The following is a 19,540-nucleotide window of genomic DNA, read 5'->3' on the forward strand; positions in this document are numbered from 1 at the left end:
AAGATGTAAATTAATGAAACCAAATTTTAGGTGTTTTTTAGTGTGTACTTGGCTTATAATAGAATAACAATCTAATCAGATTTACTTTATGAATTGATATGTTTATCTTACTTCTTTCATCCTATGCTGTTCTTATTCTTTCTTGGTGCTTCTTTACTCTTTGCCAAGTGGTCAATTTTATTGTTGTCTGTCCTGTGTTTATAAAGAGATTTTTTTTCCTATTGATGATTATCTTAAAATTATGAGTAAACTATATTTCTCTCCTAATATCAAATATTGGAAGTTCTGAAAGGCAAGGTCTCAGATATATCTTCTTCCCTGTTCTATCACTGAGCTTATAATAATATTGGAGCATTGAGGTGTATTTGTTCTCTGGATGAATAAATTAACAAGTGTTAACTACGTGATCATAACTCTACTTTGAAGCCACAGATAGACCCTGGAGAAAGAAATAAGGATTACAAAGCAGTACTAAGGGCTAGGGAGATAGTTCAATGGTGGAACACTTGCCTAGCATATGTGAGACCCTGGATTCAACCCCAAGTATCACAAAAAGAAAAAAGAGCGCTGGGGTTGTGGCTCAGGTATAGAGCACTCACTTAGCAGGTGCAAGGCCCTGGGTTTGATCCTCAGCACCACATAAAAATAAAATAAAGATATTGTGTCCATCTACAACTAAAAAATTTTAAAAAAGAAAGAAAGAAAAAAGAAAGCAAATGCTGAAGAAAGTAGGAGGAGAGAACTCCACCCCCAATTTTAATAATAACTCTGCAGCTTTAAAAAGCTCATTCATTCTCTTAGCACCTCTGTTCTTTCACCTGAAAAATGGGAGAATGAGTGGATTAGAATGGAAGCTCATTATCTTTTTATAAACCATGAATCTTTTGAGAAACCTAAAGAGACTATGGATCTTCTCTACAAAGAATTAATGCATATATCATAAAAATAAGTCCTCGTGTTTTATAGGATCATGAAATATTTTAATGCTTATATTATGAAAATATCAATAAAATGCTTCAAACTTGTAAAGGTAATAATTCACACAAAAAATAACTGCCACATTTTAAAATCAAGAAAGCCTAAAACCTCCAAGCTGAAAGAAAGCATTTATCCAAAGAAAGAAAGAAAACATTTCCAGATATTTTGAAATTATTTTAAATATGAAATTCCAAAATCTTCTTATATACTTTCATAAAACATTTATTTCAGGTAGGGATGAAGTTGTTTAATCCTAGCTTTTCTTGACAAGCCAATCCTGATTGGTCGCTTACATGTCTTAAGTGGATGTACTCTTGAAATGCCATGTGAAAAATGACTTCCTAAAAACATAAGACAATAAAAGTTACATTAAAAAGTAAAAATTACCAATATGTTTTAAAATCTTTACTTACTACTATTCATAATAGTAGCAACATATGCCAGCCATTAACTGAACACTTTTTATTTATGTTACAGGCATGCTAAAAGCAATAGTTTACTTAATTCCCTATCCAGTTTTACAATGTGGAAACACAAAGCACCAAAATGTTGAGTAAGTTGCCCAATATAAAATAACAACTAAATAAAATCAGCATTCCAGTCAGGTAGTCTGATTTAACAACAACAAAATGAAATAGGTTTTAAAACCAACTTCATGATGTAACTTTAAGCATGTCATTTTTCAATTAGAAGTTAAACAACATTGCCATATTGTTAATGGTTATGTTTGGTTTGTAAAAGAGATTACTGTCAGTATAGAACTCAAATGCATTCCATCGGTTATACATTCTATGCAGAGCTCTGATTTTAAAGTTTTTATTTAACACCACACTACATCATTTTTAAAGAATTTCAAAACATTTCACAGAGGTATATCTGTTGCTAACTCAGTTAACTAGATATGAAGATACATTGTATTACCTTTGATCACACTTTACAACCTTTGTATATTTTTGTAATGCTAAAAATATAAGAATGTGATGATCATCTTAAAAGTTCTAGAACATAACTAAAGTTATTACCTTCCCTCAGTAGATAATTAAATTTTTCTTCCTTACATTCATCAGGAAAAACAGCAGGTCTTTTAGGTAAAGGTTTTTTACCATCTGGAAGTAAAAGATTGATATGTTACAGCATAAAGTGACTTTTATTTCAAAAATGTTAACATTATAAAACACATTATTTTCTCAGAAATTCTTCCTTTAATTAGATTTTAATTTTTAGAGAAATTAAGTAAGACTGTTTGGAACTCCTTTTTAAAAAGTAATTACTTGTTTCCTTCAACTTCAGTATATTAATCAACATTCAAATAGACCTTTATTGAACAATAGTGTACACATCAATAAACATTTGCCTTCAATTTCATCTCTGTCTTCTTTTCTGACAAAATTATAAATTTATCCCCCGGGGAAAAAAGCAGAAATTGTCTTATCATGGAAAAGAACATACCTTCCTTGGAAGTAGAATAGAGTAATTGTTCCTTTGATGTTCTACAGCAATGCTCTTTGGGAACTTCCTGTTCTCCATTATTGGGTATTGTTTTCCATTTAAATAAACCTTGGTGAGTTTTATGCATACTAAGACCTGCTACCTTTTCACAGGGCAAAGATGTGCGGGTTTTGTGGGCTGCAATCATTTTCAAATCTTTTTCTGTCTCTATTTCTTCCTCCTCAATATCATTACTTTTTCCAAAATAATTTTTTTGCCCATTTGTTGTTTCCACAGTGCTTGGAATTTCATTTTCCTTACTAATTTCATGAAACTTATGAAGTTCTTTAAGTACTAAATCAAATTTACTCTTCATCTCAAAATCTATTTCTATTGTCAGAGCTTCTGTTGATAAACATCTAGCATTTAAATCCTGAAAACATTCATTGTTTTCTTTACTTGAATTAGCTTCAAATTGAAGATTAACATATAATGCAGAGTCATTCTTTGGATGAGAATACTTTGAATTAGCTAACTCACTTTCTTGCAAAATACTCTCATATTCTTTTCTGTCCCTTACATTATTTTGATTAACAGATTGAGTTTCTTCCACATGTGCTTTCTTTCTCATTAATGACCCTGACTGCACAGAAAGCCTGCCATGCATTGGGGAAAAACTATTGTCCTTTACTATGGGATTATTGTTGTGAAGTTGGCAGATATCTGTTAAACTTTGTGTTGTGACTTTTACTTCTTTCTTCAAAACAAAGTCATATTTTTTTTCTTTGTTTTCACTTAGCAAGTTCTTAGAATTTGGCACTTGAATTGTAGATGTGGTATTGACCTTTTCCCTATGTAATGAATTTTGGCTTGCCAATATGGCCTGTTGCCTAACATTAAAGAAATCTTCAAATATGCATTTAGAATTGAATTTACTAATCTTACTGTGCTCCTGCTTTCTTTCAGTATCTAAATCTTTGTTATATGTTTTCATTTCATAATATTTTTTATTATTACATGCATGGCTATTCTGTATAAATTGAGGACCAGACTTCAGGTGTGTTTTAACAGTATTAAGACTACAGTGAGCCCAATTTTCTACATTCATGAGTTGTTCAGGACAACTCATATTCTTATAACTAGATTCCTTTGTCAAAGAAATTTCTTCCAAGTCATCAAATTCCATTTTTTCATGTGTTTCAAAAGTTGTCCTGGAGGAATCCATGTTTTCTTTCTTAGATCCTTCAAGAAGTTGTTTGGTTTTAAACAGCTTTCTTTTCTTTAACAAAGGTCTCATATTATTTTCTAAGAGTCTTGAAAAAGTTAAAATCCATATTAGATGTACAATAGAATTTTCCATTGTAATATTTTTTGGATAGTTTAAACGCACTATCCATTTGAAAATACATCCTTCTTTCAATTCAGAATCATTTTCAGTTCTTATTAAAGAATCAAAGTTATTGAACAAAGAAGCTCTGTTAATTTTCAAAACGACATTTAAATGTTCTAAAACACGGGTTTGTAAATATTTGTTATTCTTTATGTTGACATTCATATTTCTGGTTGTTATATTTTGAATACCAATTTGCTTTTTGCCTTTCAAAATTTTATACCAGGCCAAAATAGTATTATCTTTTTTATTTCCTGAAATGCTATTGAGGAAATTAAAAATTTCTGTAGTGAAACTTTGAAAAATCTTGCTTAAATCAAAGTCTTTTTGTATAGTGTAGTATTTCAACTGTAGTATATTATCATTTTCTCCCTTACCATTTAACCAGTCAATTCTTATTAAATTTTCTTGGCTACCCAGCATCCCTATCATCAGAGGCTTTGACTGTTCACTCACATTCATGACTTTTGTATTGTAATAATCTTTCTTGTTTACAAGATCTTTTACTAGCAATTGTAGCGAATTCATTTCTCTAGGTTTTTTCATATTCTCACAGTTGATCTTGTAACTTTTCATAATCCAACAACTTTGCCTGTTTCTTTTCAAAATACGTCCTGTGTTACAGTCCCAGTTTGGGGATTTCTCCAACCTGGTAGATATATAATTGTTCAGGCTTGTTTCTGCTTCCTCCAGACTTGCCTTTTCTAGTGTTATAGTGAAATTCTTTTTAGAGTCTCTTACATCACACTTGATACTACTGTAATGATAGTATTTAAAACTGATCAAGTCTTTTTTACTCTCAAAATTGTTTTGGTTGCTGACTGACTGGGGGTTACTTCCATAATATCCAGTAAGATCATTTTCCACATCTACACTTTTTTTATCATCCTGTAACTTTTGCTTCTTAACATCAGGTCTATTTTGGGACCAGCAAATGTCTGTGAAATCCCTAACATATGCCTCAAGTTTGTCATTCTTTTTCTTTGCTATTTCCTTTAAATAGACAAAGGACACGTTGCTATTTAAAACCGTTGGAAACTCAGGGATTCTTATTGTGATGCTCTCTCTAAAATAGCTGGGTTTGGCAATTTCCAAGCTGGGCTGGTTTTGAGATTTGGGTATTTTTAGTATAGATGACAAAATGTTATTTTCTTTTCGATTCGATGGCATAACACTGTCAACTTCACATCTGTTCTTAATTTCACCAAACGTTGATCTAGCTTCCTTGTAAAAGGTAACGTCTAAAAATGGGTTTTCTGCCTGCCTTATGTAACTATTGTCTTTCAGAACCCTTGGAAACACCCTCCCTCGGTCCCGGTGTCTGCCTTCCCGTCTGCCGCGCGTGGAGGCTGCGGGCGGAGACAGACCGACCCCGGCCCGAGCTCCCCCACTGCAGGGCGCGCTGGAAGCGCCCCTGTCCAGCAGCCCGGGTCGGCACCCGCGAGCCCTGGGACCCGCGCGCACACTCCGTGGGGCAAGGGACTGCGAACTGCTAGGCGTCGGGGGTCTGCTATCCTGGCCTCCCAGACTGCTTCTCTGCTCCCCGCCGACCGACTGCTCCACAAGCGAGGCTGCGGGGTTACCAAAAATCGCATCCATTGGAATCAGGAAGGCCTCGAGGGGTCTGGGCGGCAACTCCCTGACCTCTACCTCAGACAAGCGAGGCAGCCAAAGCAGCCGCCACCCCGCCTCAGAGACTCCGCCAGGCTCCTCCAGACGGAGCCGCTTGCTACTAGGCGGTTGGGAATCAGGGTCCTCCGGAGAAGGTAAGGAGGAGGGAGGCTCCCTGAGATCGCCGAGCGGCGGCGTGGGGTGTGTGAGGGGCATGACCGCGCGCCTGAGGGATCTGTCCGAGGTCCCCGCCCGGCTCCCGCCTCTAAGAAGGCTAGAGGCGAATAGGCCCCACCCCTAGCTCCACCCCGGACACGCCCCTCCTTGCCCGATCCCGGCCATTCCCGGGGGAAGCCCCACCCCGGACCCGCCCCTAGATCACCCCTCCGCGGACCCGCCCCCGCCCCCAGCACCCCGCGCGCGGTTTGTCTCTCACTCAAGTCCAAAGCGCCGGCCTGGGCCGTTATAGTGGCTATTTTTAGCGCCTCTTTCTAAGGCCGCCACTGTAGCTGGTCTAGGTGTTTTACTAGTCCCTCTGGGAAAATCAAAGGGAAACGTCAGAATCTCTCTTAAAATTCATGAATGGAAACCACCTTTTTATAAAAAATTGTAAGATTCTAAAATTCTGTTTTCCTCAGAAGAGGCTTCGCAGGGGCTGGTCCAATAGAGTCGCGCCTCTGTGAGCACCTGACCGGTGCGCGGCTGTCCTCCCGCGGCCACTTGGCCAAACCGTGGGGGGCAGACGGACGACCCTGCACTCAACCGTCTGAGCGTCTGGGGAAAATGTGTGGGATTCATTATCCAAATAGTTTTCCTTCACTCTAGACTAAAAAGAAAAAAAAAAAAAGTTTTCTCATACTCTGTGGGGTTTTCTCCCCAAATATTTTGGGCAAAAACGACGTTTGGTCTTCTCCGTTTAGAGAAGAAAACACACAGAATGTCAAAGTTCTGACTCATGCCTAATAAGAATTCTTTAAATGCCATTTCTTTTTGTTTTTTTCTCTGCTCTGACAATCCTTTCTTTATGATTTTCAGTCAATCCTAATTTTTGTAAATTCCGTGATCATAAAGAAAGGGATTAAGAAACATATAATTACTGCTCAGTGATCAAAAATCTCAATCCTCTTGGTGGTTGTTTCAAAACTAGTATATTTTATTTTCCTAACAATGTATAGGAATAGCGATAATGTGCAACACGAGTCCTGGTTCCAGAATCTGGGGGGGATGTATAGCAATATATGACCACAAACTACTCTAGGTTCTGTTCATCAGCCTCGTGTCATAAATACTTGTAGATGAATTTTTATTCCAATTGTAGGCATTTGATATTACTTCAGTGTATAAATTCTTCTAGAGAAGTGCTGACTTAAATTAGGAAGGGATCTGTCCTTCAGTGTAAGCACTTCATCGACACTATAAGGATGTGAAAGTAGGCATCACACATCAGTGAGTTCTCAAAGTGTTATTTGAGAACTCTATATCTTACATTCTATTACCCAGATTTTTCACAAATCTGCATTCTATTCTAATGTAATCTGTTCTAGGCTTGTGATCAATGCATACAGACCAAATTCCATTGCTCAGGTAGATATATAAAGGGAATACTAGGAGCAACATATAATAGGAGCAAGGTGGGTTTTTTTGTTGTTGTTTTGATTTTTTTTGTTTTTTTTTTTTTGTTGTTGTTGTTGTTGTTGTTGTTTTTTTAGTCTGTAAAGTAAATGTCATAGCTCTATGGGTTCTAGATTGATCGGTAACTTGGAATTTATTTCTTCATTTTACCAGTGTGACCAAAGATACATTTATTTTCTAGTTTTTTATCGTGGATTATTTAACATCTGTGCATTACTCAAGAACTATAATTCAAATAAAACCTCAAAGTGTCAAACTTAATTCAACAATTGCTTGACAATGATGTCTAAGACATTACTAGATATACAGAAAAGTACAGAATTTTTTTCTCTGTTTTTATCTTGCTGAAATTCTGATCAGTGAAGGTCTCAAAAAAATGAGTCTTTTCTTGTGATGGCCACTGCCATTTCAAATAATGCCTATTAGAACTACTGTTTGTGTGTTTTTCCTATTATTTTAATGTTTTAATATTTTATTTTATTTGTATTGGGGATACCACTGAACTACAACCTCATCCCTTTTTATTTTTATTTTTATTTTGAGACAGGTTCTCACTAAGTTGCTGAGTCTGGCCTAGACCTTGCAATCCTCCTGCCTCAGCCTCCCAAATCACTGGGATTACAGGTACACACTACCATGCCCAGCTTTTCCTTTTTTATAAATGCTACTTTGAAAATGGACCACTTATAAATGAAAAATACAGAAAGTTGTGTCTTCGACTTATTCTAATCAAGATATAAATGAGATTTGTTCCATTTAAAATGACACACTTTCCTATATTACGTTACCTATCCTTCTTATAAAACCACTTACCTGAGCTTGTAACAGTAAACTGAGCTTTGAGGGCAGGCAGCATCCAATTGATTCCTTCTAGCTTGGTGTCTTATTACAGTTAGACTTGAAAGGTATAAAAGGATGAGTGAGTTCAGGAGATAAACCCCATGGTGGAGACAAATGTTAAGTTAGATGTTCACTCAGGGCAGGCACAATAGCACCCGCCTGCAATCCCAGCAACTGTGAGGCCTGGGGAGGAGGATTCAGAGTCCAAGGCCAGTCTCTGAAATTTATTGAGACCCTGTCTAAAAAAAAAAAAAAAAAAAAAAAATTATAAGAACTGAGAGTGCTGCTCAGTGGGAAAGCACTCCTGGATTCAGCCTTCAGTACTAAAAAACAAAGAAGTTAACTCAGTATCCTGGTATGCTTCACCTCTGTGATATGCCATATCCTTACAATGAGGTCCCTACCTTATATTTTTTAGCTTCATCTTTTCTATAGTTTTGTCCATGTTCCCTACCAGAATGTTTGTTTTCTTGCTATTCCAGTATGTTCTCAGTGCCCTTCTCTTTGTCCACCTGGCCAATTCCTCTTCTTAAAGGTCCTACCCAAAAGCTAGCCCCCCTTTAAAAGCATCTGTACCTCCTTTCTGTTGTCGCCAATCCCTGGGCAGAATCACTTATATCCTCATCAGTGTTCCTATAGCACTTTATTTCTAAACATCTTATTGTATTGAATTATTTATATGGCCTCTTCACTAAATTCTGTGAATTAAGACAAGAATTTATTCATTTTTATACCCTCATCTAAGTAATTCAGCTAATGAGAAAAAGTAAAATGACACTACTATGAATATGTCTTATGATTCAAATGGATTTTGTGGTGTCTTAAAAATGTTTTTAAGTTTCTTCTGTTTATTTTGCTTTGGTTTAAATATGCTAGGACAGAAATTTGCTTTTCTTAATTATATTAAAATACAGTTTATATGAAAACTACTCCACCATGGAATATCAAGAAAACAAACATTCTGGTGTAGGGAACATGAAGCAAATTGTAAAAAAGATGAAGCTGAAAAAGTCAACTTTAACTATTAAAGGTTTAATATCATTTAAGTTTCATGGTAGGACCAGAAATGTGATATGGCAGTTTTTCTATTTTATTTCTGTTAATAAATCATCTAAGTGGTAAATAAATATGCTAAACCTAAAGTTTTATCTCAGACTGAGAGATCAAATATATTTTAAATACTCAATAAGAACCAGCAACAAAAATATTTAAAACAAACATGGGGATTAAAGAGGAAAATATCATCACTTACAAAAATATTTATAATAAATACAACTTGAAAAATACAAATAACACTTTTTATCAACTCAATAAAAGCACTGGGTGAGAAAATATTTAAGAAAATGTGATACTGTATATATCCGCAAGTACAATTAAATGTTCAATAGAGCAATCTGTAACATAAATATCATCTAAAATGAAACAATGTCTATGCAAATGAGTTAAACTATAAACCTCCTCCACCTCCTCCTCAATTTTTATTTGAGGCATTATTGTCTATCCACTTTCCTAACCCAGAAAATTTTTTTAACAAAAGTTAGAGATATTAACTTTTTCTCTTCCTTGTTTTCCCCAACATCCAATCCCTAGGGCCCTGATATTAATCCCCCCTTCTTTATCCATAATATTTCTTATTTATTTCAAGTCCTCTTTCTGTAAACACTGTAATAAGCTGATCTTCATTTTACTAGTCTCTCTTCAACTGCCCAACACTATTTTAAGAGTTTTCTTCTTAATAAAATATTAATCATTTTGTTACTTCCTTACTTCTTTTGATTTTTCAATACTTATAAAACAAAATACAAACTTTTTAATTGGAAATATGTGTAGTCTCCATTGTTCAGTTCCAAACTGATTTTTCAGCTTCCAAGACTATGTCCATGACATAACTTGCTTTGCTACAATAATAAATTTCTTGTCATTCCTTAAACATTTAAAGCCCCTGCATAGTTTCAGTCTTGGGCACAGGTTGGATCATCTGCATAAAGGACAATGACAGGTTTTACCTAGGCTTCTGCCATGATTTCAAAGTTTGCAACCATCTTGTATCTTTGGAAAACTACAGTTTTGTCTGCTGACCATTCTTTTTCACCTCTTACTCTTACCTCCATTAATGAACTATTATATATTCTGCATGCTTGGAAAACCAGGTAGAATGTTCAATTATTTACAACATCAATCTGATATTCTAAGAAATTTCTCCATCATTGAAAGATATTTGTCATTAAAATAAAGAGTTTGTATTGTATCAGAATTCATGAAAATGTAAATAACTGTGAAGTCATTCATTTAATTTTTTACAGTAATTCTTTTCAATATTTTGAGATGGCAAATATCTATCTTCTTTAATCATACAAACTCATGCTTACTTAGATTGTTTTCTGCTTTTATATAGTTTTGCTGAAATTGGTCACTTTGTTTCAGTTGCTTGTACAATAAAAAGATTGACATTAAAAATTCATAAAGCTATTATTTGCTTCAGGTTTTTAAGGAATTACATAGATTCACATTAAATACAAAATGTATTGAACATGAAAATTATGTTGAACTTTTTTATTCAGAATGTAAAATAAAATAATAGTTGGATGAGTAAGGTCTGGAATCAAAATAATTTGAATCTACAGTCTGCTTTTTCTAGATGTATAATATAAGCCAATGATTTAGCTTTTGTGAGACAGAGATTCCTGTCAGTGGGAATTATAGAGGAGAACCTACCTCATAGGTGGTTGTGTTAATTAAATGCAATATACTATGTAAATCATTAAGAAGAGTTCTGGCAACAGCACAAGAGGTAGAGAGGGAAGATGGGAGGGGAGGGGAGGGGGGATAATAGAGGATAGGAAAGGTAGCAGAATACAACAGTCACTAATATGCCATTATGTAAAAAGGTGAGTGTGTAACCGATGTGATTCTGCAATATGTATTTGGGGTAAAAATGGGAGTTCATAACCCAATTGAGTCAAATGTATGAAAGATGATATATCATGAGCTTTGTAATGTTTTGAACAACCAGTAAAAAAAAAAAAAAAAGAAAGAAAAGAAAAAAGAAGAGTTCTGGGCACATAAGTCTGTGTTCATTTTTTTAAATTATTATAGTTATTATTATCAAACTTACAGTGTGCTGAGCTGGCTCTTACAGATTCAGACAAGCTGATTGGCAGCTTGTCTTCCCATCTATGCATTTTAATGACTTCATGTGGGTAGTTTAGAGTGGGCCATGATGGAAGTATTTACATCACAGAATCAGCAAATGCTACAAATCAGACCCTCCTCCTCCTCCTCCTCCTCCTCCTCCTCCTCCTCCTCCTCCTCCTCCTCCTCCTCCTCCTCCTTCTTCCTCCTTTCTAGAAAGCCAGTTGTTAAACAATTGCCAACATAGTACTGCATCAACTCTATATTACAATAATTCAGTTATAGTTCTGCATAAATCAGTTCACACTACAGGGCTGTAACAGTAGTAAAACAAGTGGCTCATCATAGTTTGGCTAAAGTCAAAGTTAAGCAATTCAACTGATCTATACTTGATGTTAAAACATATGTAAAACTTTATTTTAAAAAACATCTGGTGTTAAAATATGTGGTTCATCTCATTTAATAAGTTTTTATGAGTAGAGGTACCAAAATTTACCACATACAAAAAAATAAATATTTCCATATTTAAAGTTTTCTTACAGTTCTGTGGCTTTGGAATAGAAATAGGTTCAGCTGGGTGTGAAGCAATTGATCAAAAGATTGTTTCCTCTTTCATTATCTAGGGAAGAGTGTACTCATTGCTTACTGCCAATGATCCTTGATAACTCAACAATAATATAGTCTTCAAAATTCTTTAAAGCGTTTGGTCTCATCTGGTGCTTTGATTTATTTCTTCTTTGTTTTACTGAACACTTATGATGTGCAAGAAAATTTGTCCAATGCTATAAATACTATTATATAGATACTATGCTTATTGTTTATTTATCATATAAGTATGATGATATATGTTATATAATATAAATACATAATGATATTTATATAATGGAAATTATATTTTATATAAGTAGAGTTATTATATTGTATAAATAGAGTTGTTATATATGTATGGTATCCTTGTCCATCAAGAATGCATTCTAGCATTCTGGCCTAGTTAATTGAGCTGTTCACAATTTGATGGAAAGCTATTTTCTACCCTTACCTCAGCCATTTCATTCTACTCTCTGCCTCTCACACTCTGCAACACAAAACTACTTTAATTCCCAAACACTTAGGGGTTTTTTTAGTTGTCATTATTCAGTTCAGAAGACATTTATTGGACATCAGTTATGCACTGAGCACTGTGTTAAGTGTCAGGGTTTCAAAAATAACACAGTTATTTTCCAGGAATGTACAGCATAATAAGAAGAAAAACATACACATTTATTTCCGTATAGCAGAATAAAAGCCACAGTGGGGTATAATGAGGAACTGAAGAAAAGGGAGCCAAATCTTAGAAAATGTAGAAATGGTACCCAAAAACTCATTCTTGGAAGACCCACTTATACATCCCGGTCCTCTAACCCTATAATTTTCTATAAAACTCCCCTTTTTCTCCAAACTAATCAGGTATGCCTTCATATTTCTACATTTCAGACATCTACTGCAATATTCACAAAATTAAAAAATGGCTAATTGTATATATACTATATCTTCCACCAAATTATTAGCTTCTTGAGACTTAGAATAGTTAATTTATCTACCTTCATATTTTCAGTATTTAGTATGAGATCTTCCACACAAAAGACAATAATAATTTTTAATTATTGGCTTGACTATATACCCAATGGATAAGATATAAAATAAGTAATATTAAATATAAATATTATAGAATTCTAATTTTTGCCTTGAAGTGTGAAGAATAGGTAAGAGGCAAATAATTTTTAATCAATAATTATGTTGACTTCTCTGTAACTTGTACAGAGACAATCAATCCTGAAACATAAAGTTGTACATTTTTGCATTAGAAAAAATAGAAAGGGAAACCCTTTAAATTTATACAAGTTTAAAAAAGCCTTGGGAAGTTATGTTCAATTCCAGGGAAGCTCCCAAATGAAAAATGAGAGAGAGAGAGAGAAAAAAAAAAGTATAATACAACCTCCATTTCTCAGTAGGAAAAAAATGGACAATTACATTAAAAAGAATATAAACAATATAAACATATTTCTTGGATTCCAAATAATAAAGACTAATTGCCAAGATGGTTTCAGTGTCTGTTGGCAATTATAAAAACTGTTGCCCAGTCAAATAAGCCTAGAAATTTCCTCTGTCAAATGTAATTTCCTTTTTTCCATCAATCTAATTATAGAAAAATGCACTCAAACAGTAAGTTACTCTGTATGATACTTTTATATTTCACCATATCTTGTACATACATACTATATTGCATTATTAGAAATATAATCAAATTTTCCCTATATACACATGACATCAGATTATACTCTATAAAGTTATAAATATATATTAACCTATATACACAAATACACAACTGTAATTTAATAATAAACATCAAAAATAAATTGTTTTAATTTTTTGCTCTTTAAAATCAGTATGAGAACAACTGTTTTCCAACAGTTATGGTTTTATAAGTGGAAAATTATGTATCATACTTACTGTACTAATTAGAACATAGAATCATATTAAGTTGAGTTATAAGAATAATATTTGAAATTGTCAGAATTCTGAGTAATTTAAGTTTCTTTTTTAATACCAGGGACTGAACCCAGTGGCACTTAACCACACAGCCACATCCCCAGACCTTTTTATTATTTATTTTGAGATAGGTTCTCACTAAGTTGCTTAGCACCTCGTCAAGTTGCTGAGGATGGCCTTGAACTTGTGATCCTCCTGCCTCAGCCCCCTGAGCCTCTGGGATTAGGGGTGTGAGCCATCATGCCCAGCAGAGTAATTCAACTTTTTCTAAATAGTAAAATGGCAGAAAAATAACTCACTGAGAATGAAAACTAAAGAAATGGATTAATCATATAATTGCTAAGATCCATTCTGAATCAAGAACTTGGCATTTTGAATGATATAAAGGAAAGGTATATTCCATAGTTTATGCGCATGCATGAGCACACACACAAACACACACATACACACACAAAAGAACTTTACAATACAGGTGGATGCTAAAAAAAAAAAAGAAAATTATATATCATGGTGATATTTCATTGATTATTCCATTCATCTTGAGACCACTGGAAATGAAAATGAAGAAAATGTCAACCTCATATATATAATCATGGAGGTCTTCATAAGATCTGAATAAGACCTTGAAGAATAAACTAAAATTTTAGTGTTGTATGAATTAACTAATGCACTGTAATTCAAATTTTTCTGTGGAATATGCTAATCCCTTGAGAAATTCCTCATTTGAAATACAAATATGAGTGGGGCACTAAGAATACTACAGATTAGTAGTTGGAGGAATCTTTTGGGTGTAGAGATGCTCTGAGTCAGATCTTCATGAGAGGGCATCTTTCCCAGTTCAGCCTCATGTAATGTCTTCTATTCTGCTCTAACTTCAAGTAGAGGAGTTGGTCAGAAATTATTGACTGCCATAACCTGTGAACTGCTCCACTCCCAGCTCACCCCACAGAAGAGCATCACCATAAATACCCCCAAAAAATGAAATTTTCCCCTGAGAAAAGAAATATTGTCATAGATCTGAGGAGATTCATTTTTGGCATAGTGTTTTAATAAAATGTACCACCAAGTAACAGCACAGTCCTTGGTATAGAAGTGATCAAAAACAAATACCCAAAGGAGGAAATAAAAAGCACACTCACCTTACAGCATCAGGGCCACTCCATCCTAACTCCCTTAATATTACTGAGTAAAGCTTTCTTAACTAAAGGCATTTTAGCAGTTGCCTTACAAACACTCACTTCTTGTACTGGTAATCCCTAAAACATAAATAGAGTGGGTTACTGTATTCTTTCCTTCAGACCAAAGTGACAAATTGTTCACACAGCTTTTAGGATAAAACAAATACAAGCAGAAATAACATCATTAATGGCCCATTATCTTAGATTGGTGGATTTATTACCCTCAACAACAGACGAAAGAGCATCAATCTATTTAGTAGTCCTTAGAAAGATCTATTTTTAAAAAGGCATGTTGAATCCATAAAGACCAAAGAATAAACTTTAGCTTTTTAAAAACTGGCCTTAATCCATTGGATTCAAACTGCTTTCAAAATGGTCATGCTCCAGAATTTCATTTGTTATTTTTCAAGTAGTACAAAACATGTATGAAATTTTCAATAATGTTTCTAGATATTAAGACTTTCATAGAAAATGGACTTGATAGATTTAATCCTTGGGCTATATCTACTTATGGATGACCCTGAAGTTTATCATAGTAATAGGTCATTTTTTATAAAGAACAAATGTGAATTTTATGCAGTTATCAAGTTTGTGCTTATTAACTGGGCAACTAAATTAGTAAATATAGTAAACTGACCACCCAATGTTTGCAGTTCCATATAGCTTTGATATTGTTATTTAATTTATAATAATTTTAATAATGTGATCATTTTATCAACAAAACCATTTTATCCAGAGAGACACTGCATACCAGACACCAGAATAGCATTGAGTGTAAATAAATATTTGCTGAGTAAGGATAGTAGTAATGGTTTGCTATATGTGGTTCATTTTTATACCATAGTGAGAGAAAATTATTTGTTATCATTACTTAGCTTTTTTTAAAAACACACAATAGACTGCTTCTTACAGATTCTCACAGAAATGTAAGTGACACTCAACAGAGCCATTTTATCCATTCATATATTTGAGAGTCACGAAGGTCTTAGGGTATATGCATCCTGAGTATCAGGAACCTACAATATTAAAGAAGCAATACAATTAATCTTTTAGTCTTATTTTTCACAATCAACACGTTTGTGTTTGTGATACTGCCATAATCTATATAACCAGAACTGAGTAGAAACATACATATACTATAAACCTAAAACTGCTCTAAAAAATAAAGCCCATTTTTAAATAAAAATATATGGATCATTGATAAAGCATTATGCTTTACCAATGTAAATTTGTAATATGAAAATACTGTTTGTATTACAGTGTTATTAATACTTAGTTTTATTAAAATATCCATTCACTTGGCCTAAGAAATCTTGAACAGAATGTGCATTCTAACTTCTAGCAGTGGTGTTATGATCAGTGTATTTAATCTGATTTTCATGAGCAAATATGAAAGGTCCCCAAGGAAATTGTTTTAAATGAACTCAAAACTGAAGTCATGAATTTAATTCAGTTTTCAATAGGAAGAAACTGGCTCAGTGTCATCTTAGATGCAAATTAACATTACTAATTTACTATCTAGAATAGCATTGAGTGTTAATAAATGTTTGCTAAGTAAGCTAGTAGTAATGGTTTGCTATATTGGGTTCATTTTTATGTCATAGTAAAAGAAAATTATTTGTTATTGTTACTTGATTTTTTTGAAAACACACAATAGACTGCTTCTTACAGATTATCACAGAAATATAAGAGCAATGGTGATATATTTTCCATCAAAATACTATGAGAGACAAAAAATGTTACCAACATTGTTAAGGATATGATTGATAGATTTAGGGTAAATTTCAACTTGTATTACATAGGGATAGATCTGGAGATATAGTCTTGGAACACATACCATATATATCCTATCTTTTAAACCAGACTAGTATAAATGATCTCAAATTTAATTCAAACCCACTATTGTCATCTAGACTAGGGTCATTCCCTTTATCATCCTCTTATAAAAGAAAAAGAAAAAAATACAAATTATAGCTTTTTAGCTGAGCCTGTTCGTTATAAAATGAACTAATGGCTAGACATATCAACTTGCCCTTTAAAGCTAGCTCTGAAAGAAGTTACCAATACCCAAGTGAACAATGAAAGGGTCTAAGGAAAATGCAAACTCAATTCTGTTGGAAAATCCTGGAGCAATTAGTGCTCCCTTCAAACAACAAAATAAAATGGAACTTACATATTGAAAATGTAAAGACAGGAAAGGGGACATTGCTCTAGAGACTCAGAAAAAACACATTTCTGGAACTAATATTCTATAAGAAACAAAAAGGAAATTTTAGAAGACAACTGTTTTAGAAGACAACTCTTTCTAAAGAAAGAAAGAAAGAGAGAGACAGAGAGAGAGTGAGAGAGGGAGAGAGGAAGGAAGAAAGGAAGGGAGGGAGGGAGAGAGGGAGGGTGGGTGGGAGGAAAGAAGGAAGGAAGGAGTGAGGAAGGGAGGGGAAATGACCTCTATTGAACCAAAACAGAGCAATAGCAAACTGAAATAAAAGTTAGAAATGAAAACATACAAAATGTATTATCTTTACTGGACATAAGAACAAAGTTAATAGTATTGAAAAACTAATCAATGTTAAGGAAAACAAAAATTAGACTCGCCATAGAATATAGAGGAAACAATAATCAGAGTAAATGTGATGAAAAGAAAATTTTATACCTTAGATTTTTCTAGCACAAGGAGAAATTGACACACTCTGTCTATGCCAAATCCAAATTTCCAGAAGAAAATAATCCGATTGGTTTATCAAAGTTCTGGTGTCTGATCAAGCATCAAATAGCAGGCAGGGACTAACTTTTTCAGACTGAATAAGAGACAAGGGAGCTGTAGGTTTACAGGGTAGGCATATTCTTATAAAAGTATCTGCCACAAAGCCCAAATTTGAAAACAAAACTAGATATGATATGTGATGGATGGATATAGATAAGTAGACATAAGTACATAAGCACACACATATGTGTATGTAGTGTTTATACATTTGGATAAATTAATAATCATTTATTTTAAACACTAATATTTTCTAAAATACCAACATGCATATACTTCAAATACAGATTAGTATTTTTATTATTATCAGTGGACCATTTTTCACTTTAGCTAAGTTAGATATGTACTTTTATTTTATTTTACTTTTTTTTTTTTTTTTTTTTTTGGTGATGCGAGGGATTGAACCCAGGACCTAGTATCTGTTAGGCAATAACTTTATCACTGAACTATACCCCACACAGTTTCTTAAAGATAGTATCCTAAGTACTATTTAACAATACTCGAATGAGTAAAATCACCATTATTTTCTTGGAGTTTACAAACAATTATATAGAAAGAATAACCAGGTCACAACCAGATTCCTTTCTCAAGTTTTATCCTCCTTGTCCCTTCTCTCTTATAATCCTCTTTTGTCAGTCATACTTATTTTCATGGACTCATCCATCACCTGTACACGCAACTACCTGTTCTGTATTTCTAATGCAGCCCTCTTACCAAAGTTCCACACCTGCTGGTCCTTGATGTCTGCTGACTTCTCCACTGGATGTGCAACAGCCTTTCAAATGTAAGACATATGTCCAGATGGTAAGCCCACTTCCTTACTCTCCTTTTCTCTAAACTTGTTCTTTTTTTTTTTTAACTAAAGTAATTATCATTATTTCAATGAGCCAGTTCCAAATCTTATGATTGTGTTTGACTCTGCCTTCTCCTATATATGTAATCAAGAATCAAATTCTGTACATCCTAGCCCAACTATATCAAAGTCACATCTTTTCATTTCTACTTCTGTTTTTCTGGTTCAAGTTAATAATTTTATATAATTTTATAACTTTTCTTCCATGTGTCTTTACCTCCAGTTATGCCTCTTCTACTTCTATCCCCTGGTAGTTTTTTTTAAAGTCAAAAGTGAAATTTTGTATTCAAATAAAATCATACATAGAATTTCTATTTATGGAAAATATAAAACTGAAGCTGTTATTATAAATGATCATTTGCTGATTTTATTTTAATTTTATTTCATTTAATCAAAAATATAACAAATCATACTGAAATAAGAGACTAAGGTATATTTGTGTTACCAAATATCAATGTCCCAACAGAAATATTGCAGTGGGAAATTTAGCATACAAACATTTACCTCTTTTATATTTTAAGCAATTTGAATAAAAGTAGATTCCTTGATGCCTCTAAGTTTGGTGGCAACATTAATGAATATTTAAAATGACTTAATAAGTATGTGATTTGCAATTTTAGTGCAAAATTGTCCATGATATTAGACTATAAATTTTTAATAACATGTTAAATATCTTTTATCTTTGTTTTTAATGTACTCTCATCTCCTAATGAAGGGGGGAAAAGTGAGACAAATATTTTGGTTTTCTCCTCAAGGAGTGTCATAGTACTTCACATTCTTCCTAAATTTATAATATACTATAGCAAGTTCTTGTTACCCCCAAGGAAAACTTGGGAAAAATGAAACTAGAGAAACATTCTGTCATCATCAAAAAACAATTACTGGAAACTAGGATTAGATACTGAGTTGCACCTGGTTCCATCACATTATGGGGACATAACTTCTAGAAAGCATTGTAATATGGACTTTCTAAGGAACTATAAAGTGAAGATAATGATAACTGTTTTGGATTCAAATAACAGGATTATAAAATAAAGGTCACAAAACAGAAGGTATTATAGTATAGTTCTATACTTGCATCCCTAATAAACATATGAACAGAAAACAAGAATAATAGAATAAAAGTAATGGAATATCAAATAGTTAATGAATACTTTAAAATACTTTATGGTTTCTTTACACTACAGAAATTCAACCTTCATGCTACA

At 33.5% G+C, this 19,540-nt stretch overlaps 1 protein-coding gene across 1 annotated transcript; it reads right to left on the reverse strand.

Moving 5' to 3' along the window:
* Positions 1–1,200: 1,200 nt before the first annotated feature.
* On the reverse strand, positions 1,201–5,623 carry Rad51ap2 (RAD51 associated protein 2). The gene is made up of 3 exons (XM_076834017.2): positions 2,428–5,623; positions 2,001–2,084; positions 1,201–1,319 (listed from the first exon to the last, which is right to left on the reverse strand). The coding sequence occupies exons 1-3, from the start codon at positions 5,621–5,623 to the stop codon at positions 1,201–1,203; spliced, it is 3,399 nt and encodes a 1,132-aa protein (XP_076690132.2).
* Between the last annotated feature and the right edge of the window lie 13,917 nt (positions 5,624–19,540).

Source organism: Callospermophilus lateralis, chromosome 14 (assembly GCF_048772815.1).
Source record: "Callospermophilus lateralis isolate mCalLat2 chromosome 14, mCalLat2.hap1, whole genome shotgun sequence".
Lineage (NCBI taxonomy): Eukaryota > Metazoa > Chordata > Mammalia > Rodentia > Sciuridae > Callospermophilus > Callospermophilus lateralis.